The 24,191-nt window shown below is 50.0% G+C and overlaps 1 protein-coding gene across 8 annotated transcripts in view; it reads left to right on the forward strand.

Moving 5' to 3' along the window:
- The window catches only part of DNM2 (dynamin 2), an 87,997-nt gene that overhangs the window by 25,391 nt on the left and 38,415 nt on the right, over positions 1-24,191 (forward strand). For 7 of the 8 annotated variants that reach the window (XM_024556795.4, XM_045192521.3, XM_024556797.4 and 4 more), the window contains exons 2-5: positions 3,508-3,581; positions 15,583-15,732; positions 17,387-17,590; positions 20,317-20,415. In XM_024556795.4, coding sequence (XP_024412563.1) covers positions 3,508-3,581; positions 15,583-15,732; positions 17,387-17,590; positions 20,317-20,415 — 527 coding nt within the window. The remainder of the gene's footprint in view (positions 1-3,507; positions 3,582-15,582; positions 15,733-17,386; positions 17,591-20,316; positions 20,416-24,191) is intronic. The other variant, XM_045192523.2, reaches the window with a different exon arrangement.

Raw genomic sequence — 24,191 nt, forward strand, 5'->3', positions numbered from 1 at the left:
TTAAAAAAATTAATCTTTTGGAGTCAGTAATCCATGTGGTTGATGATGCACAATTCAAAGATGTTCCAGGATGTGCAATGGTTTTTCCCTCCCAACAGGCCCCAGTCTTTATGGGCTCAATTTGGTGGTGGCGGTTGTTGTTTTCCTCAGTACATCCAGCGGAAGTTCCATGTCAGGAAATAAAAAGCTTTTTTTTTTTTTTTTGGTGGTGGTGGTTCCACAGTGGTATGAATGGGCCCTGATTTATTTTAGTTCCCCCACCCCCCTCGCTGTGGGCTTTGAAGTTCTTTAGATCTGAGCTATTCTTACTGGGAATCTAACAGGATTGTAATGATTCTCTGGGCAAATTTTCATGGGGTGTTCTCTCTGTGCTTCCCTGAGTCTTCATGAACGTGTCTTCCTGGACTTATTTATACTCAGGACCTCTTTATTTGAGATTTAACTTAGACACAGGAACTTGCCCAGTCTTAAGTGTACGTCTTGCCTTTTAAAATGAAAGCATGCACACCCAGGTGATCACTGGACAGATCAAGACAGAGGATGCTGTCACCATCCCAGAAAGTACACTCGTGCCTCTTCCAGCTAGTTCCCCCAGAGTGAAGTGAGTGCTCTGATTTCAATCAGTAGAGACTAGTTTTGCCTGTTCAGGTTCAAATCTACCCTGTGACTCAGCAGATGAGACGAGCATAAGTCTACAAAAGGCATGTGTGAGAATGTTCATAGCAGCTTTATTATGGCCCTGAGATGGAAAGATCCCAAATACCCCATCACCTAGTGAATGGATAAACAAACTGTGGTCCATTCATGCAGTGGAACATGGGTCAGCAATGAAAAGGAACTGGCTTTGGTCACGCGCATCAGCATGAAGGAACCACACAGACAGATGTTGGAGATTCATTCACACGGTGCTGCTGTGTTGTTCGGTTGCCAATACATTCCACTTGCAAGGAAGAGGGGGAGCAGGAGGTTTTTGTGAAGGGTGCACATACTGTCACCACTGCTGTTGGTGATTCTGTGTTGAAGGGCCAGAGCCTGCGGTCTCTGATGTGCAGGGTGCCTCCTGTTCCTGCCTCTTAGGTCCCTGCCTGTGAGCCAGGTGGTCTGGTGCTGCAGGGAGCCAAGGTCAAGGCCATGGATGGCGCTCTAGAGGTTAACAGCCTCCAGCAGGCCACCTGCATCCGTGGGAGAGCATGGCATCTGATGTGAAGGGACATTATCTCCTGGAGACACTGGGTGACCCCCTCTGGCAAGGGCCGAGGTAAAGAGTGTATTTGGGGGTCTGGTTACTGCATGTGGCCCCCTTGCTGTTTCCCCTGCCCTCCCCACTGCACCCCTACATGTAGCTCGCCTCTCATCTTCCCTTGTCAGAAAGGCCTCCCTGACCATCCATCCCAACCTCTCTAATCCCCACGGTGTGTCTTCTTCGTCCCCACCTCTGCGTCTTATGCGGTCCCCGTTAGAATGTTGGTGCTGGTGTCCTAAGCATCTCCAATGTGCTTGGTAGGCTTGAGTAATACTTGAGTGAACGCGTGTGTGACCTTGCCCAGGTCACGTAGCCTCTGTACCTCGGTCTTCTCTTCTGCCAGATGGGAGAATAGTACACAGTTCACAGTGTCACACTGCATGAAGTGGATATGAAATGCTTTGTGAAGGGCAGGCATGGCCCATGGGCTCTTTGTCACCCTCAGGAACATGGCTGGATGGGTAGCACCCGAGGTGTGGGAGGCAGACTGTGCCAACCGGGGCTGTAGGCTCCCCTACCCTGGACACTCACGCGTGTCCTCCAGGTGTTCTTCCCTGTGTTTTGGCCCCTCCCTCCCTCCATCATCTTAGTCCAGCCTGTCCCCCTACCATGGCTGTTCGTATCCTAAACTTCAGTGTCACTCCAGTTTCTGTCCATTGTCTGTCCACTGCCCGCCATGTCCCTGCCACACTCTGGGCCAGCCCCAGTCATCGCCCACCTGGAACAGGGCATCACTTTCTGCCTGCCTTTTGGCTCCCACTCTCCTATCTGCAGCAACTGGAAGGGTTTTTTAAAGCCACACACCTGTAGAAGCATGCATAGTTATAACCTGGATGTCCCTAAACCCCAAGGGGTGGCCTTGCCCTAAGAATGATGACCAGCCTTCTAATTATGACCTCTTATTCTGCTTATTGCCAGCACCCCCAGGAGGCCTTCAGAGCCCTGTGTCTGTGGAGGGCTCCTCATCTCAGGCTGGACTGCAGTTCCCCACGAGGGTACAGGTTGATCTGTTGTGCAGTCACTGCCGCTGATCCCAGCCAGAGGAGGCACTGCATAAGCGTGCTGGGATGGCCCACAGGCCAGTGGGGATCCTCCTGCCCACTGGGTTAACATGTTCCAAGGATTCTGATGCCCAGCTCAGGCTGAGAAATAGCAACCTCCTCTGGTGCCCTCCAGAGTCACAGCAGGGTTCCCAGCACAGGTACGGTGTCCCTGAGACACTGTGTGAGCGAGGTGGCACCAGTGGCACTAGGCTGGGAACCTGGGAATACTGTTCTCTTGCCATATGAGACACACCTGTCTAGTCCCAGTTGTCCTATGTCCTGCACAGATTTCAGATAATCCAAACGTTTATCTAGGTGTAAACTGTGTTGGAAATTCCCTGAGCCTAGAACCTTTCTCTATTTTACATGACATAAGAATTCTTTGCATGGCTTTAAAAGTCTCTGAAGATGCCCCTTCTACTCCAATGCTTGCTTGGATCTCTGCTTTGCTTTCCTTCCCTAATGGTACAGGGTGGCTTCCACTCTTTCCACTCTGCATGAATCCATGGGTAATAGTGTAAGCCGGTGCAGATAATGCCTGAGTATTTCTGCAGTTAAATATGTAGCATATATATATATATATTTTGTATTAAACAGCTGCACTGAGGAATTTTTTACATGCTGGGAAATTCACCCATTTCAAAGCAGTGATTTTTAGTAAATTTACAGTAAATATTAGCAAATATCACCACAGTCCAGTTTTAAAACATTTTCATCATTCCAGAGAGCACCCTCCTCTCCGTTTTCCACCCCTGGACAACCACTGATCCACTTCCTGCCAGTATTGATTTGTCTTTTTGGGACATGAAACACTTCTTATTTTGTCATCCACTGCTTTCCTCTTAGTCTTTATGTGATACGTATGGCAGTACATTCATTTAAAACATGTATGTGGGAAATGTACTAATCTCTTCGGGTTTGGGGGAGATGGTTGAAATATTTGTTAAGGAAAGGGCCCATCAGGCATGTTGGCGCTGGAGCACGGCCAACCAGAGGGAAATGGCTCCATTTGTTACCCACCTTCTATCCAGTCCCTCCCATGTGCCCCACTCCTGCCTCAGGACCCCCCAGGCCAGAACATTCCCCAGTGCCCTTTTGGGGTTAGTGTCTTTGCTGAGGTTACCCAGAATGCAAGAGGGGATTGCCTCACCACGTGTGGTCATACTTCCCGTCCTGCACGCTGGCCTCACGAGTAATTTCTGCCCCTTTTGCCTCCCACAGGGACTTCCTTCCCCGAGGGTCAGGAATCGTCACCCGGCGGCCTCTCATTCTGCAGCTCATCTTCTCAAAAACAGGTACGGTGGAATGAGTCGAAGCTGTTAGCAGGAAGTGCACAGGGAGGCTGTGTTCAGCAGGAGCCCCAGGGCTTATGATGGAGTCTCTGATGGCTAGGCTGTTGTTTGAGTTCGAATTCGGGTTTTCCATGTGTGCAGTGAAGTTGAAGCACAGTTCGCTGAACACCCACCCCAGTGTCCTCAGCCATGACCAGGCCACCAGGTGCCATACATGCTTGCTGTATTGTAGATGACATGTTTGTGCTGAACGCTTTCAAAATCAGCAGCAGGCATTGTGACACTTCAACCTCTAATGCTGCAGTGCGCCGCCCCTTGCAACAGGGACACTCTCCTGCAGTCACAGACTGGACCACACCCAAGGAAAGGAGTCATTCCTGCATGTTACGTAGTGCCAGTTGTCCCTCAGATGTCCTCCCTGGCTGCTTTACACGTGTTCTGGTCAGTCTGAGCATTCCCGCGCTGCATTCACTCCATCGGCATGTTTTTGTCTTCGTTAGAGCGGCATCCCTGCCATTTCTTTTTTAATTACGATGTTGACTTTTGAGAGATACCCACAGAAGGAATTTCAGTCCCTTGAATTGAATGAAGAATCTTCCCCATGTAGATTTTTTTCCATCCTCCCCTTGGTGGCCTCGGTTGATTTCTCTTTTTCCCCACACAAGTCTCACATGACACGGGCTTGTCTCCCAGCTTTAAACCCCCTTGGGCTTCCTTGGAAATCATCTCAGTTCAGAAGGTGGATGGGGACCTGGTCCTGTGCATGTCTGCCTAGGGCCAGCCAGTAGTGGGTGGCTTCTTGACTTCGTGCAGGAGAGTATGTTTATTAAAGCTGGGGACATGAAATTAGGAAGGGCTTAGCATAGAAGCAGCAACAGGAAAGCCCAGACTGGGTTGCTTCGGCTCTCTAAAAATGTTATAGGAAAGAAATGAGCTGAGGCGGGGTTGCTTTGGCTCACTGGGAAGGCAGAGAAAAGGGGGCCTTGGAGACAGGTTCTGAGGGTCAGCCCAAGATGAGCTGCCATTGCCCATTTTTTCTCTGTTTGCAAGTCTTGTGGGGATCCTTAGAGTTTAGGAGATGCATGCCTGTGGGGGGAGAAGAGGAAAAGGAAAGGCCCTGTGCTGCCCAGAGGGAGAGCTCACCCTGGGTCCTTTGTCTTGAGGGTTTTTATCTCTCTTGCAGGCCAGAATCTTAGAAGAGGTCTTGGGGAGGGTTTCAGCAAAATACTCATTAGTTTTCCAGATGTGCCCTTTCAGGGTCATGGTTGCCACTGATTGGTCAGTGCCAGGGCAGGGGGTCATTGGTTATTGAAGCTAGTCCTGTCATCACTCACCTGGTTTTGCTGCTTTTCTGGGCCTGGAGCTGGAATACATTGGAGGCCTAGATGTTATCATTGGAGGTGACTTTCTGCACATGGCTGTAAATTGCTCAGTCATTTTGTTCAGCTCTCTGTCTCAGTTTCCCTATTCCACTGTTTTGGATTACTGGCCTGTCTCAGGGAGAGGGGTGGCATTGGGGCTGGGTCCTCTCTTCTCTCTAGAGGTCTCCATGTAGTTCTCAATGCTGCTTCGCCAGTGACCTAGAGTGTCAGCCCTGGCCAGTTCAGCACTGGGAAGGCAATGCATACGTTCATTTTACAGATGAAGAAACTGAGACCTAGCTAAGTTACCTGCTTCCTAGTAGGCTCCAGATCTGGAATCTGAGGTTAGACCTCAGACCAAGCTCTCAGCTGTATCCTTGGCCCACCCTGCCCATTTGCCATGGGAGGGTGTAACTGTAGGGAGAGGCTGCTTCAGATTGGCCCAGCACCTCTTTGTCCAGTCAGCTGTGCCAGGAGGCCAGCTGCAGAGCAGCAGGTTTCAGAGTCCACGGAACTGTTGGGCTTCTGCTTCCCATTTTGTGGGTTGTTGGGGGTGGGGATGATAATCTGCATTTTAACAAGCTCCCTGTGTGGTACTGATGCTTCTGGCCCCTGGCCATCCTGGGAAAACCTCTGACCCTTCCTGTGGGAGCTGGGAGCTAAGGCTGCCCAAGTTCAGATCCTGCTGTGCAGTATACTGGCTGCCTAGCCCCTGGGGAGGGACTGCTGCTCACAGCCATGTTTCCTGTCTGGACAGTGGAGATGATAATAGCATCTTTTTGTCCGTTGTGGTGAAGACCATGTTATTCAATATAGGTACATCCTTAGAAGAGTGCTGAGTAGTGCTGACCCAACAGCTGCCGTTTTGTGCTTGCTGCCAGCCTGTTTAGGGACAGCTTGCTAGGAGAACAGGTGGGCTGGCTTCCTACACTGGAAGGTCATGGCCATGTCATGGCAGAAGGGCTCCCTCATCACCTCCACAGTGGCTCTCACCCAGCGGTGGTCCACTGAGCATGTATGGTGTGTCACAGCTGGTCCAGGGCTGGGGCACCAAAATGGGCAGGACCAGGACCTGCCACCTGCCCTCCTGGCACTTCCATTAGTGCTGGGGGGACAGATGAGGAAGGCTTGCCAGGAGACCAAGGAGGAGACACACAGGACTGGTCCTCATCAGACGGGAGTCTGTGTGGTGGGGGAGGGTAGGGACATCATGGGGCTTTTGGGAAGAAGTGATGTGAGTTGAGTTTGACGGGTACGATGGGTATGTCAGGGAAGAGAGAACTCTCCTTCAGCAGTGAGAATGTGTGAAGACTGTGAGGCCACGGTGTCCAGAGTGGCCTGTTGGAGGAACTGAAATTCTTTCTGTGGGAAGGGAAAAGCACATGACAAGCAGTGGCCCTGTGGGAGCACCCAGGGCAGGAACTTGAGGGTGCACATCTGCCCAGTGCCTGACCTAGATCGCCGTTGCAATCTTCATGTCTGTCGTCCCTACTTCACAGAGGACTCAACTGAGGCTTCTGAGCCGAACCGTCTTTCCTGAGGTCATGTGGGAGGGTTGTTTTGAAAGCCCCATCTTAAATTCACTCTTGGGGAGTTTGGCTTGAGACAAAGGTATGACTTGAACAGACCCTGTAGCTGCTTATGGAGAAGAGACCACAGGGACAAGCTCAGGGGCAGGGAGACCCAGGAGGAGGCAGGTGCCTAGCTGGGCAAGTAAGGACAGTGGCAGGGTTGGATCCTGTTGGGTTGGGGTGTGGGTAGGGGTGGGGAAGAGGAGTCCTGGTGTCCCACATGGGAGTGGCCTTTGCTGTGTCCCAGCCTGCATACTTTCCCTCCCTCACCTGACCACGGCATTGCAGGCCTCTTAACACCCCAAGGAGAGGTGGGCCCACTCCGTGATGTGGGCCTGGTTCAGACACCAGCGAGGAAGTGTGAGTCTTGACGCTCCCTGAGCTCAGCCAGGCTGAGAGGGAAGAGCACAGGACGTTGTGGGAGAGTATATTGGGCACTGGCTCTACTTTGGGCCAGAGACCCAGGGAGCACACTCTAGGCAGGGACAACAAGTAAGTGTGAAGCTGTGAGGTGAATGTGGGGAGGAGGCAGGTGGCACAGCCTGGCAGGGGTGGGGAGGGATTCCAGCCGTGGGAACCTGGGTGTCACGCAGGGTGGGGAGAGCAGCTCAGCCCACTGGCTGCTTTGTTGGGGAGGGACGGGCAGGGACAGCAGCATGAGGCGGGAGGCCAGGGAGAGGTTAGCCTAGCAAGAAGTGATGGGGCCTGGCTCACGGTGGTGCCTTGGGCGTGAAGGACAGTCTAGAGTGAGGGAGGCCACCGAGACACCAAACGGCAGAGGCGTGGAGTGGGAGAGGCAGGTAGGACGCCCCACTCGTATGAGGGAGAAAGCTCGGTGCAGTGTGGGATGAAGTGATGGCTGGGGCTCCTGGGGTCTCTGGGGGCTACAGGGGCCGTGTTGTTCCTAGAGATGGCGCTTTTGTCTGGCTGGCTCTCTGGGACACGACTCTTTACTATCTGGGGTCTTAGGCAAGTAGTTTCCCTCTCTTTTGCCTCAGCTTCCTCACCTGAGGTAAAATGAGGTGAGAGTGGCACCCTACGTGGCAGTGGCCCTGTGGCTGGGCCTTATTCCTCCCCTGTGACGCGCAGTGGTTCCCTGCTTCTCCTTGTCCAGTCTGGTCTCGGTGAGCCATTATGTTTAATCAGCTTGGTTTGAAAATTACCTCAGACTGCAGCCACCAGGAGTTTGGGGTCTCATGGGTGAACTCTGCTTCCCTTTGGGAACCACCCCTGGGCCTTGTAAACCCTGGGTGCTGGGGACTGTTCTTGTGTGGAATGTGGGTGACTGGGCCTCCTGAGCCTCCCCTCCTGGCCTTGACCTGGCTCACAGGAGCCAGAGAGGGGTTGTTGTGACTTGACTCTCAGCCTCCTTCTCGTGGCTTTGTGGCCCTGACAGGGCTCTGCTGGCCTCTGAGACCTTAACTCCTGTTGGTCACCTGCTGCAGCCACAGTCTCCCTCCTCATCCTCAAGCTCAGCGGGCCTTCATCCTCACTGTGCTGCCTGCCTGGAACACCCTGTACCATCCTCTTCCTCCTGCTCAATACAGGAGCTCTACCCCCACCCCATCCTCCAGTCACCGCTGCTGTATTTCCTCTGCAAGCCATGTTACGTGACATCATCCTGTTCTTTGATTTTCTTAACAGCCTCACTCTCTGGCCCTGTTCCAACACCAGTGGCATGAGAGTAGGGACCCTGATCTGCTTAGTCCGTTGCTTCCCCCCCCCCCCCACCCGATCTCCCCTGCCCAGTACAGGGCCTGGCACCTAGTAGGTGCTCCATCAGCATCGGCCAGGTGCCCAGGCATGCTCTGAGGGCTGCTGCTGTGCCCCTTCTCTTCCTCAGAGGGGATTGCCAATGACTGTGCTGCACCTTTCCCCTGAGCCAGGCTCTGGCGGGGCCCTTTCTGTAAAGCTGCAGACTTTGCAGCAGTCAGGTGTGCACCTTGTGTCTCCATGGGGAAACTAAGCTGGAAACTGGTGGGGGTTGGGCTGGGGACTGGCCGGGATGCCGCCGGGGCCGCCACCTTCTCAGTGTGTGTTGTTTCCCCTTACCACCAAGCAGTTCTCCCAGTTTTGAGTGGTCACTTTCTGGCTGTCCTACAATTTCACTCAGTTCTGATACTACCTACCTGGAGATTGCTTGAGGTCCCACAGGGTAGGGTTCAGCCTCACAAAACTACCCTCCCCCACCTTTAGACACTAATTGCAAGTCCAGATTGTCACCTGTACTTCTGAGTGATTTGCTCTAGATTATAGGTTTCAACGACCCTCTCTTTGGGTTCACTTAAGTTTCTAGAGTGGCTCACAGAACTCAGAGAGACATTTTACTCACCAGATTTTCAGTTTATTAGAAAAGTATGTAACTCAGGAGTAGGCAGAATGAAGAGACGCACAGGGCAAAGTCTGGCGAAGTGGCTTGGCACTCCTGTGCCCTCTCTCACCTCCACGTGTTCACTAACTCAGAAGCTCTCCAAACTCATTCTTTTGGGTTTTGAGGAAGCTTCATCGTGTAGGCATGAATGATTAAATATTCCTTGTTGGTGGTTGATTCAACCTTCAGCCCCTGTCCCCTCCCAGGAGGTTGGGGTAGGACCAAAAGTACCAATCCTCTAATCACATGATTGGTTCCTCTTTGCATAAACTCAAGTGTGGTTGAAAGGGGCTTATTATGAATAGAGACTCTCTTATGGCTCTTACCACTTAGGACTTTCCAAGGATTTTAGGACCTTTGTGCCAGGTATGGAGGTAAGACCAAACATATTTCTTGTTATAAATCACAGTGTCACAGTTTCCCAGTGGCAATGTGTCCTAGACTCTGGGAGATGCTCTAGATTTGTCTCAAGTCAGAGGGAGCTTGAAGAGCAAACACACTTGGGAGATGACATGTACTTTGTCCCTTCTTCGTCGGCTAAAGGCTGTAAAAAGTCCCTGGAGATCAGATGCAAGTCCCTGGAGATTGGATCTGTTCAATTGTGTGGTACTCAGGGTCTTCCAAGTGTTTTTGAACCATATGTCATTCACCCTGGGCCATGTCAACCAGACCAGCATGCCTATTGGTGCCAGGTTTGGAAAAGGCAGACCTCACTGCCAGGGGTCAGCCTGGTGTTTCTGCTCTCTGCTGGGTTCAGAATAGAGAAGGGGTGGGATCTGGGCATGAGAATCAGGGCCGAGCCCCTCCGTCAGAGCACTGAGACTCCCAACAGCCTCGCAAATGTCCCTAATCTGGCAGCTAAGCTGTTTGTGTGCTCTTGCGCAGGCCCAGCGCTGAGCACTGTGGATTTGATTGCTTTCTGGTGTCACCCCAGCACTGGGTTCTTCTGTGTTGCTTCATTTCACTGTGGAAAACTGAGGCCCTGATAGATGGGTGTGGCTAGGTACTCCCACCTCCCTCTCTTCCTTCTGCCATCTCCCCAGATCACGTGGAGCCTGATGTGCCTTCTGCAGGCTGGAGGGGCTGGGCTGAAGGCAGGTTGTTCTCGCAAGACATTTCACAAGTCTTAAGAAATGCCCAAACAAAACAAGATGAAAGGAGAGAGAAAAAAGAACAACAACAAAAAGAATAAATGTCAGCGGGCACATGACCTGTTCTGCCTTTGGGGTAGGGGGGTGATCTTATGACCTTGCTTTCATGGGATGCTGTCCTCCCAGGCTATAGGACCTAATGTTTTGTAATAGGCTGCTCAATAAAATGTTATTAAGCAGCAACTTGTACCAGGCACCAGGGAGAGTATGACCAAAACCAAGTCCCTGACAGTCCTTCTCTTACCACTCCAGCTTGAGCAGGGGACATTTGAGCACATGGTGTGTCGGTGTGAAGAATGCCATGGAGGAGGGGACAAAGGGACAGGGCAGGGGTGCTATTGCCATGGGGTGGTCATGGTGGGCCGCCCAGCAGGTGTTTCGACCTGAGACTTGAAGGAGGCAGGAACAAGTGCTGGGGTGAGAGCAGAACCTTCTTCTAGAAAACTGCTGTAAGTGCATTTACTGACCCCACAATTAGGACAAGGCTGGAAGCCCTGTGGAGGACGAGGGCGGCTGGCTGCTCTGGGTTGGCAGTGTGACTGCTGGATTAGGGCCCACTTTATTCCTTTATTCCTGCTGTGCTCCAGGCGCTGGGCTGGGTCCCACAGAGCCCTGAGGCCTGATTACACATGCTGACCCTCCTCCCAGGGAAGCGCACTTGGCTAGGAGTGTAGGGGATGTTTGTGTGGCTGTTGAAATACTGAGGCAGGCCCCTGGAACCGGAGGGACTGGCTTTGTTATCTGCACAAGAGGAAGACAAGGTTTGAAATCGCTGTAGCTGGGCTGGGGATGGGCGCAGGCAGCTCTGCAGTGGGGACTGCCACAGGCAGAGTGGGCAGTAGGCCTCGGCTGCTGGGGCGAGTTGAGAGGGAGCTCTTTAGGTATCACAGGCTATGAGCTCAGTCCTAAGGCCTTTGACTTACTGAGATCATGGATAGTTAAATCATCTCCAGCATTCAAACACATACAGGGCTGCAGAGGCCCAGGCTAACCTCTCCTATCTCCCTCCCCTGTTTTTATTTTCATCACGTGGAATCTAAGGTACAGAGAGTGAGCCTGGCCAATAGTCAGGCCCTTCCCTCCCTTGTAGTCTACCCTAGGTCCAGAGCATCCTCAGGGTTTGGGGAAAGGGTGCCACTTCAGAGAGATGGCACGAGCACAGGCTCTCTGCCTACTGCCACCCTCAGCTGCCTCTATCATCTTGCCGTGGCCTGGGGTTGGAGTCAGGCAGGCCATCTCTCCCAGTTCCTAGTATGTTGGCTCTCTGTCAGACTTGCTGCTGTGACATGCTTATGCAGTGTCTGTCTTCCCCATCAGACCAGGAGGCTGGCTCAGGGCAGGACCTATGTCTTCAAGTAATGCTTTGGGAAGAAGGGAGGGAGGGGAAGACCAGAGGTGAGCCCTCCAGACCCTGCCCTGTCCACACATCCATCTATCCAGCTGGGTGGCTTTGGGGGTGCTGGGCTACCTCGAAGAAACTGAAGCAGGGGCCATATTCTGGCAGAGTCATTCAGTCACACCTATAATTATTGAGTACCTACTGTATGCCCAGAGGGAGCCCTGGGAACACAGAATGCACAACACAGATTCAGATTCTTGCCCTGGAGGTGGGCCTTCCAGCTGGGAACCAGAGAAAATACGCAGGGTGTGAAAGTAAACAATATTAGGGTGCTTGTAGGAGTATAAGACACTGAAGGGAGAAAGAGACTGAGGAGGACTGTCGTCTCAGGTGGGGGCCAGGGCAGGCGTCACAGAGAAGGTAGCATCTGAATGAGGCCAGGGAGGGAACCATGAGGGTCTCTGCAGACAAGAGTCCTAAGGCAGGAGCAGGCCTCAAAGTTGTGAGCAGGGAAGCCAGTGTGACTGGAGAGGGAATGAGGTGAGGTCAGGAATTGGGGGAGAAGGAGATTTTGTAGGGCCTTGTAGGATGTAGTAGACTCTGGCTTTTACTCAGACAAGGTGGGGAGCCCTGGAGGGTTCGGAGGAGAGGAAGGCTGAGGTTTGGCTTTAATAGGGTCATTGCTATGGGAGGAAGCAAACTTGGTGGAACCTTTTTTTTTTTTCCTTAAAGATTTTATTTGCCTGTTGATATGGCTCAGTGAACTGAGTGCCAGCATGCAAACCAAAGGGTTGCAGGTTCGATTCCCAGTCAGAGCACATGCCTGGGTTGTAAGCCAGGTCTCCACTTGGGGGCGCACGAGAAGCAACCACACATTGATGTTTCTCTCCCTCTCTTTTGCCCTCTCTTCCCCTCACTCTAAAAATAAATAAATAAAATCTTTATTTTTAAAAAAGATTTTATTTATTTATTTTTAGAGAGGTAGGAAGGGAGGGCAAAAGACAGGGAGAGAAACATCAATGTTAGAAAGAAACATTGATCAGTTGCTTCTTGTATACACCCCAACGGGGGATTGAACCTGCAGCCCAGGCAGGTACCCTGACTGGGGATCGAATCAGCAACCTTTCACTTTGAGAGACGACACCCAACCAACTGAGCCACGTCAGTCAGGGCTCATAGAAGCTTTTTAATGTTGGAATGATCCTGGAATCTAGTACATGATTCCAGAGTAACAAGGAGCCTGGTAAAGAAGGCAGGTGGTGAGGGATGGGCCTGGCTGTCTCCGGAACCTTCCTGCTGCCCAGTGATTTGCTGGGGTGAGTCAGGGCTCTGCAGCCCAGTCTCCTGCATATCCTTTACCCACACAGCCAGCACATGCTGGGCTCTGGTGGACCACAGCTAGCAGGTCCTAGTCCCATAAACATGATTTTACAATGAACTGGCTCTGACACAGAAGAGACTCAAGATGCAGGATGGAGTGCCAGGTGGCATGGAGTCAGGGAAGGATCCCTGAAAGAAGTGACAGGCAGGTAGGCCCTGGAAGAGGAGGAGGTGGGGTCAGGCCTCCTAGACACTAAGCCTGGCGGGGCAGAGGTCTGCAGGGGAGAGGGCCCACGTCCTGGGCCCACACCTTTTCTCATCCCATATCCCCCTGCATTCGTCCTGGAAGGAAGATGGTCTATTGCAGGTGCTGAGCCCAGGGCCTTGAGCTGGAAAAGAACTGAGGTTTGCTGTGGGGGTTGGAGAGCCGTTTCATTTTGGGGTAGCTGCTGCAGGAAGAGCAGCCAAGTATAATCTCTCATCCCTGTAGAGAGCTGGAATGTGACTGTCCTTGGGGACCGGGTCAGCTGATGGGCTGGGGTAGGTGATCCTGGGTCCTCCAGCTGGTGTCCTCATTGCCCCTGCTCCCGAGTAGACAGTGCCCATGCTGGACAAGGTCCTCAGTGACCTGAGCCCATGAAGTCCCCCTGACCCTGGCTGCAGAGCTTCAGAGAGATAAAAAGCGTTTGAGTTGAGAGCCGCTGCCTGGAGACAGATTATCTGAACTCCAAATCCCAGCTCTACCACTGAGCTTGGGCCAAGTCATTTCACCTCTCTGGGCCTCAGTTTCCTTATCTGTGGTGCAGGCATCACAGAGATGCCTGCCTGCTGAGATGCTCACCCACAAGAGGAGCAATGGGACCACACTCTGGGCCTGGCCAGGCGAGCAAGGGCTGAGTGTTGGCCATAGTTTGTTAGGTTGCTGTGATAGGAAGGCAGACCTCTTTGAACTCACTTCTCTCTGTCTCATTACACTTGTAGGTAGAGATTCTAGACCTGCTGGCCTTTCTCTGTCTCCATCTCCATCCTTTCTTTTGAGGCAGCTGATGGTATGTCTATGTTGTGGTTTATGTAGCCAGGTCTCCTCCTGGTGGACGTAGAGGTGATTTCCAGTTTTTCAGTACACATTTTTAGCATTTCTGCAGTGGTCTTCTTCTTTGGGCTGTTTGTTGCGTGACTCATTTCACTGTTTTTAGCATTACTGCAGGAGCCGTGATTCTGAGCCTCGTTCCCAATATTTACTATGAATATTCAAACATAAGGAAAAGTTGAAGAATTATATAGTAAATGCATGTAACCTCAGCACCTACATCCCATCCTACAGTGAACATTTTTTATTCTCACTTTATCCCATATCTGTGCTTTGGATTTCTCTTGCCTGATGATAGGACTGAGGCAGGATAGTAAGAAGCTAGAAGAATTCTTTGGCATGTGAAATAGGGAAACTGAAGCAGAGCTGAACACAATGGCCTAGCAATTTATAGCCAGGTACAGAAGGTCACCAGGGCGGAGTGCCTGGCAGGGGCAAAACTGGGAGAACAAGGACCTTATCCCCAGGGTAACCACTTCACCCCTGGCCTTTCCTCCCTGGAGATAACATCCACGCCTCAGTTATGTTTCAGCTCCAGGCCCAGAAAAGCAGCAAAACCAGGTGGGCTACGCCAGAACTAACTGCAGTGACTAAAGACCCTCTGGCCTGACCCTGACCAATCAGTGGACATCATGACCCTGAAAGGGCACACCTGGAGAACTGATGAACATTCTGCTGAAACCCTCCCCTGAGACCTCCCCTAAGGTTCCTGCATGCAAGAAGAGATAAAAGCCTCAACACAAAGACCCAGCATGCACATTCCCTCTGAGTAGCAGTCCTCATCATTCCCTTCTTTTTCCCCCACTTCACAGACACATGTCTCCTAAACTCTAAGGCAGTGAGCAGCTGGTAGCTTGTCCCAGCTGATCCCCTGAACCTATCCCCAGGGCCCCCTTTTCTCTGACTTGCCAGTGAGCTAAAGCAGCCCAGCCCTTTTGTTGCCTCTATGCTGAGCCCTTCTTTGTTTCGCCATTCCCAGCTTTAATAAATGCATCCTCACATTCACCTGGACTTGTGTTGTGAAATCTTTCCTACATGAAGCCAAGAATCCACACACGACAGCTGGCCCTCGGCAGACCCGCACAGGGCCAGGCCATGTCGGTAACAGGACCAGATCTGCCTTGTTACTTACTTGTTTCCCTCTATCTTGCTGTCAATGGGGCATTCGGACACCTTGGTCTCAGAAGGCATGCAGAGGCCTCTTGCATCCACTTGAAGCTCTGCCCAGAAAGCATTTCTGCTGGAGGGCATTCATGTCCAGGTGGGGGGGTCCCTTGAGTAGCCAGGAGGAGAGGAGGGACATCGAGACAGGCTTTGGTGAGGCTGGCAGTAGTGCCCTATTCCCCATACTGTGTGTCTTGGGGAACAAATGGGTTCCAAGGACCTGTGCCAGGTGGCAAGTGCTGGTGACTTGGGATCCCACTAGGACAGCAGCTGGCGTCTCTATTTGACTGTGACCACAGTAAGGGAGGTTCTACATCACCACCCAGGACTCAGTCTCATGTATGACACCACAGCAGAAGTTTCATCAAATGTACAAAACCTGCGATTTGGGTGACCGGCCCACATTTCCTCTTTTATTCTATTCATCCAAGAAGAATAAATTCTGGTCACATCCACCTGTTGATTTTTTTTTGTTTTGCTTTGACTCATATGGCCCAATGTATACTTTTGCAAAATGCTTTATGACAGTGTTTGTCCCATGCCCATGGGATCTTTGCCAGTTGCTCCCTGTATTCCTGGAGCAACTATGGCTGATCCTTATCTTTCTCATTTTCAGCATCTTTTCTTTCCTTTGCAGAATATGCTGAGTTTTTGCACTGCAAGTCCAAAAAGTTTACAGACTTTGAAGAAGTACGACAGGAGATTGAAGCAGAGACCGACAGGGTCACGGGGACCAACAAAGGCATCTCCCCAGTGCCCATCAACTTGCGGGTCTACTCGCCGCACGGTAGGCAGCATGAGCACGTACCTGTCACGGGGGCAGAGGAAAGCTGACTCTGTGCCGGTCACGGGTCAGGTCGGCCTTACTGTCACAAAGAATATGTCCCCTCCCATCTTCTTCACATACAACCAACCCTCTTGATCTGCAGTTTCCCACTTCTGACAGGAAGATGGTACTGAGAAATTGCTCTCAGCTCCAAGAAAAACGGCTGCTAGGAAGACTGTCAGGAGTGGTGGGGACTGGGGCAAATTTTAGCTGTCTTCTCCCTTTGTTTATTCATGTATATTTCTAATTACAAGAAGTTTCTAATTACAGTTGACATTTAGTATTCTATTAGTTTCAGGTGTACAGCATGGTGGCTAGACATTTATGTAACTTAGGTGATTCTGCTGGAAGTTTAGTATCCACCTGACATCACACATAGTTATGACAGTGTTATCGACTATATCCCCTATGCTGTACTTTGCATCCCCATGACTATTTTGTAATTGCCAATTTTTTTATGTTCCTTCTAAAAGGACAAACATCACTTGGCTCCTAGGTGATGGTGGCCCACATAGTGTCAAGTGAAAGCAGCCCAGGGCAGCCAGGTCTTTTAGTTTCTCAGGAGGATCCAGAAAGACTTCTCTGCAGAATGTCCTGATTTTAAAACTGCATCATTTAAACAGAGCAGCCTGTGGTCATATGCAGCCTCTGGCCCAGAGCACAGATTGCTAATTCAGGCAGCATGTGGGAAGTATTCCAGCAGACGCTAACTTGTTAGTGTGAGATCCTTGTGATGGTTTTAAAATTTATTTTGAATCAATTATGCCTGTAGATGGCTCATATTAAAAAATTACAAAAGAATATACAGCAGAGATCCACCCTGGCCCCCAATATTACAAATACATTTTATGTTCTTCATAAATTATAATGAATATATAAGCACTTATAAATATTTACATGTGTATGTACTTATATGAATATATACATATATATATATATATATTTACTCAGATTGTAGCATCATATAAAAATCATTTATGCCTCTTTCTCTGAACGCATCTCAAAGTGTGTTTCTTTTCAGAGTTTCTTTTGTTTTTAAGGGTTCCTTGGTATTGGCTGAATCTTTGGGTTGAAATTTATTTAGCCATTTAAAGCAGTTATGATCTGCAGATACAGATGACCTCATTAGAAACTGTATCACTGAAATAGAGTAGATGAGGGTGTCTTTAGGATAGGATCCTAGAAGGGGAGTTACTGGATCAACAGGTGTCACCTAGTCCTGGCTGGTGTGGCTTCGTTGGTTGGTACATTGTCCCATAGCTGAAAGCTTGTGGGTTTGATTCCTAGTCGGGGCACATACCTAGGTTGTAGGTCGATCCCCGGTCCTGGCACATATGGGAGATAACCAGTTGATATTTCTCTTGTACATCAGTGTTTCTCTCTCTCTCTCTCTTCCTCTGTCCTTTCTTTTTTCTCTAAAAACAATGGGAAAAAATGTCCTTGGGTGAGGATAAAAAAAATTAATTAAAAAAAAAGGGGTGACCCAGTTGGAGCAGCAGGACCCCTGAGGCCTGACCCCCCTGGCACTTGGGGAAATGGGCTGAGTGGCTGAAGGGGATATGTATGCCTCCCCTTCCCTGGCTTTGATGATTTTGCCCTTTGGTTTCTTTCCCAGTGTTGAACCTGACCCTCATTGACCTCCCGGGCATCACCAAGGTACCAGTAGGAGACCAGCCCCCAGACATCGAGTACCAGATCAAGGAAATGATCTTGCAGTTCATCAGCCGAGAGAGTACCCTCATCCTTGCTGTCACCCCTGCCAACATGGACCTGGCCAACTCAGATGCCCTCAAGTTGGCCAAGGAGGTTGACCCCCAAGGTAACCACCAAATCCCACAGTTGCAGCTCCCTCTTCCAGGTGTCTCCAAGCATTGCGATTTGCCCAGCAACCTTGATTCCAAGTCACCCGTGTTCTCCTGGGTACATGGCCTCCCAAGGAAAAGGTCTCACGGAACATAGCATTTCCTATGAGGACCGGCAGTACAGGAGGGCGTCCCCCCAGGAAGCCATTGTGTGGCAGTTGGGCATTGCTCGGACATGATGGTCCCCACTTTGCCTGCACTGAAAGCCAGTTAGGGGAGTGGGAAGAGTCCGGTCCTCCCAGGGCACAGATGCAAGTCCAAATCCCATCTCTATGAGTTACTTACCCTCCCGAGGCTTGGTCCCCTTTCTGTCCAAATGGAAGCAGCAATCCCAACCTGTAGAATTGCTGAGAGGACTGGAGATGTCTCCATAGCTTCTCAGGGGTCAGGCAGGGGAAGTGAAAGAATGAGTGAATGAAGTAAATTTTGGCAATTGATAGTAGTGGGAGACTATGGCATCCCTGGCTCAAAGCATTGCGGGTAAAACTTTTCCAGTGGCCATTTATTCAGTAAAAAAATAAAAAGAGTCGCAGGTGACAGATTGCTATATTCAAGGAGGCTCTGTTTTGGCATTGGGAACCTTGCAGGGGACAAAATTGACAGGGTCCCTACCACCAGGGAGCTGATATTCTGATGGGGGTGATAGAATCCAGCAAGGAAATAAGCAAGTAGGATACTTTCTGGTAGATGTAAGCACTGAAGAAAATTGGACCCTTTGAGAGTGGCTGGGATGGAAAGGATCAGGAGACTGTGAAGATGTGAAATTTTAGGCAAGACCAGAATAATAAAAAGAGGCAAAAATCCAGCAAAATAGACAGTAGATACTAAATAGGCTTTGATTTGAGCCTGGGTTCCCCAAGACACATCGAGGAAGCTAGTGTTGCTGAAGCAGAGACAGCTAAGGGGAGGGCAGGGGAAGTGAGGGCAGGGCTGGGGCCAGAACTAGCTGAGCAGGACCTCATGGGCAGCGATGAGAATCCGGGTTTATTCTGAGAGTGTTGGAGGTTAGTGGAGTGTGACACACTGAAATACATTTTGCAAAATGCCCTCTGACTGCATGACTCCATAGTGGTTTGGAGGGAGTCAGGGACTGGCAGCCAGTAGAGGGTGACAGGTTCATGGTTTGTGCTCCCCGGATTCCAGCCCCGAGTTGGGGAGTGTTTGGCTGCCGACAGCCCTTTCCCACCCTGGACTACTGGCCCCTCAGTGTCCAGGGCTGTGTGCTGAGCATCTTTGTCCCATGGGGAATAGGCTGTTCTAGCTCCTCCTCAAGGTCATTTGAGGTGTGCTTATCCAGGAGGGGCTGTCCCTGTCCAGGGTCCCCACAGCATGCTTGTCTTCCAAGTCTGAGGGTGTCCCTGTCCAGGGTCCCCACAGCATGCTTGTCCCCCAAATGGGGTGTAACTGTGACAAAGATGTTGCAGAGGCTTGATCAGGTGGTGAGAAAATCTGAATTAATACAGTGAAGCACTGTTTGTGAACTTCTTGCTGGCATTCTGCCTTAAAAGAGGTATTTTTCTGCCTGTGAAAGTATTCATAATTTTTAATCAGAAAATGTCACCATTGTAAAATACAGAACCTAAAAAGTGACAGCTTCTCTTCCCCTGCAGAGACTGGTAGCCACACTTGGTAGATATCCTTTCAGAATTTGTTCTTCCTTGTAAACTCACATTTTTAAAATGGGATGATATTTATTTACTTTTCTGTGATGTGTGTGTTTTCTTACTACCATAGGGCTGTGCATACATAGCCATCCACAGGCACCCTGATGTTGCCTTTTCTTTGTTCTTGTACAGCGGGCTGTTTCAGATCTTTAGTAAACAGTGGCTCAGTGACATTTGATATTTCCAAAAAAGTCAATGTCCCCTGGTCCCCTCCCCCGTCCTATCTCTCTACCTTGCTCTGATTCTCTGCTCTGGACCAGGCACGAGCTTTGTGCATGTCCATAGCTGCGATCCCTTTGCCCTCCGAAGAGGTGATGCCAGCTCGCAATCTCACAGCAGAATGTGTGCCGGCAGCAGCCCCCAGGAGGGTGTGCTGTTACCCTCTAGATGCCTGCCTTGGTGCCCACTGGGGATCTCCCTGGGCCTCCCTTTGTGCCCTGAGTGTCGTGCACGTGCATGTACACATACCACACACATGGTTGGCACACAGGTGGTCCTCAGGCACTGCCGTGGGAGGTTGGTCTGCAGGTTCCAGGCTTTGCTAGGAGGTTCCTCTTGATTCTGGGTGATCTGGGGGAGGCATAATTCGATAGGTGGCATCTAGAGTAGAATTCTGGCTGTTCAGGTGAAAGGTGCTCTAGAAACAGTAGCCCTGGTCTTGTATCATGTTGGGGCTTTGCACACAGAGAGCACAGCATGGAGCCTCTGCCCTGGGAGTGCAGTGAGGTTTCCCTGGACCCTGCAGCAGCAGGACAAGGTCACTGATCCTACAAACGATGATAATGATGATATGACCCGTTTATTGACTGAACATTTGCTACATGTCAGATTTATTCTTAGAATCGACCCCCTGAGATTGGTGCTGTTGCTGTCTTTATGTGACACGGGAAACTAGAGTCCAGCTAGGTGACATTGTAGCTTGTCCCAGGTCATATGGCAGTCAGGGTTGGGGGTCAGTTGGACCCGTGGTGGCCTGGGGTTTCTTCCTAATAGTGCCCTTGACCTCTGGGCTCTTTCAGGCCTGCGGACCATTGGCGTCATCACGAAGCTCGACCTGATGGACGAGGGCACTGATGCCAGGGATGTCCTGGAGAACAAGCTACTCCCCTTGAGAAGAGGTGTGACTGGGTGGGAAGCTGGGGGCCGTGGGGCAGGGCAGTGGGAGGCCGTACGGCCTGGAAGGGCAGACCTGGAGAACCACAGTGCCAGGGAAGGGCAGGAAAGATGGGTGGGGCAGAGCAGGAGAGCTGGTGTACCCCTGCGTTTTGCAAACAAAATTTGTTTTTGTTGTTTTCATTACTGAAACCTCAGCAAGTGCTCCCAGATACATTTCCCCAACACTGTTTCCCCCCTGCCCAGAAGTCACTGCTTTTCTGCTCCATCCTAAACCCTTCTAGCTGCTTTTTTTTTTTTTGAGTGAACGTATATTATCTTTTTGTTTTGTTTGTATACATGCATTTTCAATTACACACTTAACACCCACCTATTTGGGCAACATGAGAAAACAAATACAGTTGAACTGCACGTGTCCAGTATATGTGGATTTTTACCCTGACCCGCACAGTTTAAACCCATGTTGTTCAAGGGTCACTTCCCGCTGGGAATCCACATATGCAGAGGGCTGGCTGTAGTTACATGTGGGTTTCAGCTGCACTGGAGGTAGGCACCCCTAGCCCCCTGCATTGTTCAAGGGTCAACTGTATATAGAAAGAAGAAACTAAAATCAAACTAAAATCATCCCCAGCCTAATTCCTCCAGAGCTACTAGTTCACACTTTGCGGCTTTACTTCCAAAAAGTTCCTAAGAATTTGTAACTTTTATCAATTTTCATACTTTGTTATGAACATTCCCGTCACATTCTTGAAAGTAGAATGGACTCAGCCTTGATGGTTACCTACACACAGCTAATCTCGAATCTCCCACATGTCCTCACCCCCTGTTGTCATTTTCTTCTGGGGGGGTTATAAAGCAAATCCTAGGCATCATATCATTTTACACATAAGTACCTAAGTTTGTTTCTGTTGAAACAGCCCTCTCCCAGCCCCTTTGTTTTTTCCTCTGACATTCATTTGTGAAAGAAACCAGATCACAGCCCACACTCGGGATATGGCCAATGGTAGTGCCCTGTAAACTGGTAATTAGCTCTCGACAGAGGCCTGATTAGGCTCAGTTTTGGGTTTAGATCTTCTTATAGGAGTAACCCAAGTATTTTTATTTCCAAAGAGTGAGTAACAAACATTAAGTGTCTGTTACGTATTAGGCACTGTTCTAAGCTCTTGATGTATAAGAGCCCACTTAATTCTGATAACAGCCAACATGGTGGTTCGAGTCTCATCCCTATTTTACGGATGAAGACACTGAGGCCAAACCCCTTGCCCCAGCTCACGCAACCAGCAAGTGGCGGAGCTGGTTTTGAATGCCAGCCCCCCAGCACCATGATGCTTTGTGACCTGATTTTCCATGTCACTTAGCAAAATCGCAGAACATTTCCCCCTAACAGGTGAATGTTCTTCAAGATGACTTCAAAAGGTCCCATGGAGTCCCTTGTATGGCGGAGTGGGGGCTGATTGTTATTCATTCCCCATTTGTTGAACACTTAGGTTGGTTCTGTTTTTTTCCCCTACAGTGCAGTTTGACTCCCCATGTAGGTCTTTGGGGTTTTTTTGGCCATTTCTTCCTTAATTACTTGCTGCCTTTCCTGTTTCTTCCCTGTGGGATCAGCTCTCAGCAGCGGGTACCTTGTGGCTCTTTGCATCTTGCTGGCACCAGTTTGGTCTTATCTTTTGCTCCCAGGGTTTCCTTCCTTGATGTCTGGGATAGTCACGGGGAACGTTCAGACCTTGACTTCCCCCTTCCCCCAGCACGGCTGAGACACTGATGAGAGGCGGCCCTAGAAAGAGAGCAGTCAGGAGCAAAACTCAAAGACCTTTTTGGCTGTGAGGTTGAGAGGCTGAAGAGCAAATCTGTGCCAGAGGTTTAGGAATGAAGGGCCAGTGCTGAAGAGGAAAGCAGACCCCATATGTCCCCACACCCTCCACTGGAAATCCAATACTCTGCCCCCTTGCATATGTGGGACCACCGTCTTAGACTCCGAGGGACACTAGCTGTGCTCAGCATAGCCATCTGAGCGGCTGGATGTGTTGACCTCCTCACCTTCCTTCCTCCCCACTCAACTGTTTCCTGTGTCTCCTCTCCTGTGCCTTCCTGTCTGTTTCCAAGAACGTGCCTCTTCCTGTATCCACTCACATGCTTCCTTCCCACTTAAGACCTCAGGCTCTCTCTCAGTTTTCTCCTCTTGCCCCACAGTTTTCAGAATCCCTCCAATGGGTGGGATTTTTCTTGGCTTATGAAAGACTCGACTGCAGCACCTTTAGAGGAACCGAAACCCAAGCCACACTCCACTCTGCCCCCACTGCTTCCTTCTGCTTACGATGATAGGGATGATAGAGACTTGGGGCTTCCCGTGGATCTGGATTCTGATCTGTGTTCTCCTACTGATCCTTTCTGAGACCTTTGCAAGTGACCCTACCTTGGCCTGCCTTGGTTCCCTCATCCATAAAATGGGTATAATGACAGACAGGGAGAGGATGAAAATCGGGTCTGCATAAGACTCGGCCGGTGCCACTCCCTTTCTCCCCAAGAGAAGCATTGCACCAGACCACCCCTGCCCAGAGAATGGGGATAAGTACATATGTTGTATCACTTCAGGTCTTTTGTCACCTATCTCCAGTCTACTTTTCCAGCTTTAATTATATTAATAGCAACAAATAACTGCCTCTGTTTATTGAGTGCCTACCATTTGTCAGCCACCAGGCTAAGTTCTTTATTTCCCACAACACCCATTTGTACTTCCATATTGCTTGGTGCCTTCTGTCCAAGCTCAGGGCTTCCAGCTCTTCTGGTTTTGCTTTTTCCCCCACTTCTTTATGTTTTTCTCTATCTAGTCTTAATTTCCAAATATGGCAAATCTTTTCTTCACACTACCATTTTTATTATAAAAAATAAATTCTCGTGCTTGGGAAAAAAATTCCAAAATGGTACCAAAGGCTCTCCCTTGAGGAGACTGTCTCTCAACCCTCTCCCCCAAGCCCCATTTCTCATGTATTCATGGTTAACTGTTCCTTAGGTTTCATTCAGGAAATTTTAATATAAATACATTCAATTTTAAAACTAGCCCATGTTTTCTTCAAGTGCTTCTGTAGTTTTATATTTTGTGTGTAAATCAGTGATCCCTTGAGGATTAATTTAGGTAGGTACCCAGCTTTGCCAACAGCAACCATTGAATAATCCACTTTTCCTCCCACTGCGTTTGAAGTGTTAGCTATTAGTTCCCCCAGCTGCTGGGTATGGTTTTGAACTTTCTATTCATTCCATTCATCTTGGTGGACATACATGCCCCAATATACCCAACCTTTTCCAATGTAACAGCTTTAGAATGTCTGGCAGTATTAGCTGTACCCCAATTGCCCTTCTTTTTGATACTTGTTTTCCTTACCTATCTTTATTTATTTAAGATTTTATTTATTTATTTTTAGAGAGGGGAAAGGAGGAAGAGAAACATCAATGTGTGGTTGCCTCTCACATGCCCCATACTGGGGACCTGTTCTGCAGCCCAGTCATGTGCCCCTGACTGAGAATAGAACCCGCGACCCCTTGGTTTGCAGGCCGGCACCCAATCCACTGAGCCACATCAGCCAGGGCATCTTACCTGTCTTTAAAGCTCAGTTTGTGGATTTGACCTTCTTTAAAAAGCTTTCCCTATCCACCCTCCCTTACACAGGCTGGATGTAGTCTCTCCTTCCAGACACATGTTGGTTTTTCAGGACGGCACTCTGTGTTTGCGTTCTCTGTGTTGCTTCTAAGTAATGCATGCAGCTTGTAACCTGGTCTGTCA

This window comes from Desmodus rotundus, chromosome 9, assembly GCF_022682495.2.
Source record: "Desmodus rotundus isolate HL8 chromosome 9, HLdesRot8A.1, whole genome shotgun sequence".
Lineage (NCBI taxonomy): Eukaryota > Metazoa > Chordata > Mammalia > Chiroptera > Phyllostomidae > Desmodus > Desmodus rotundus.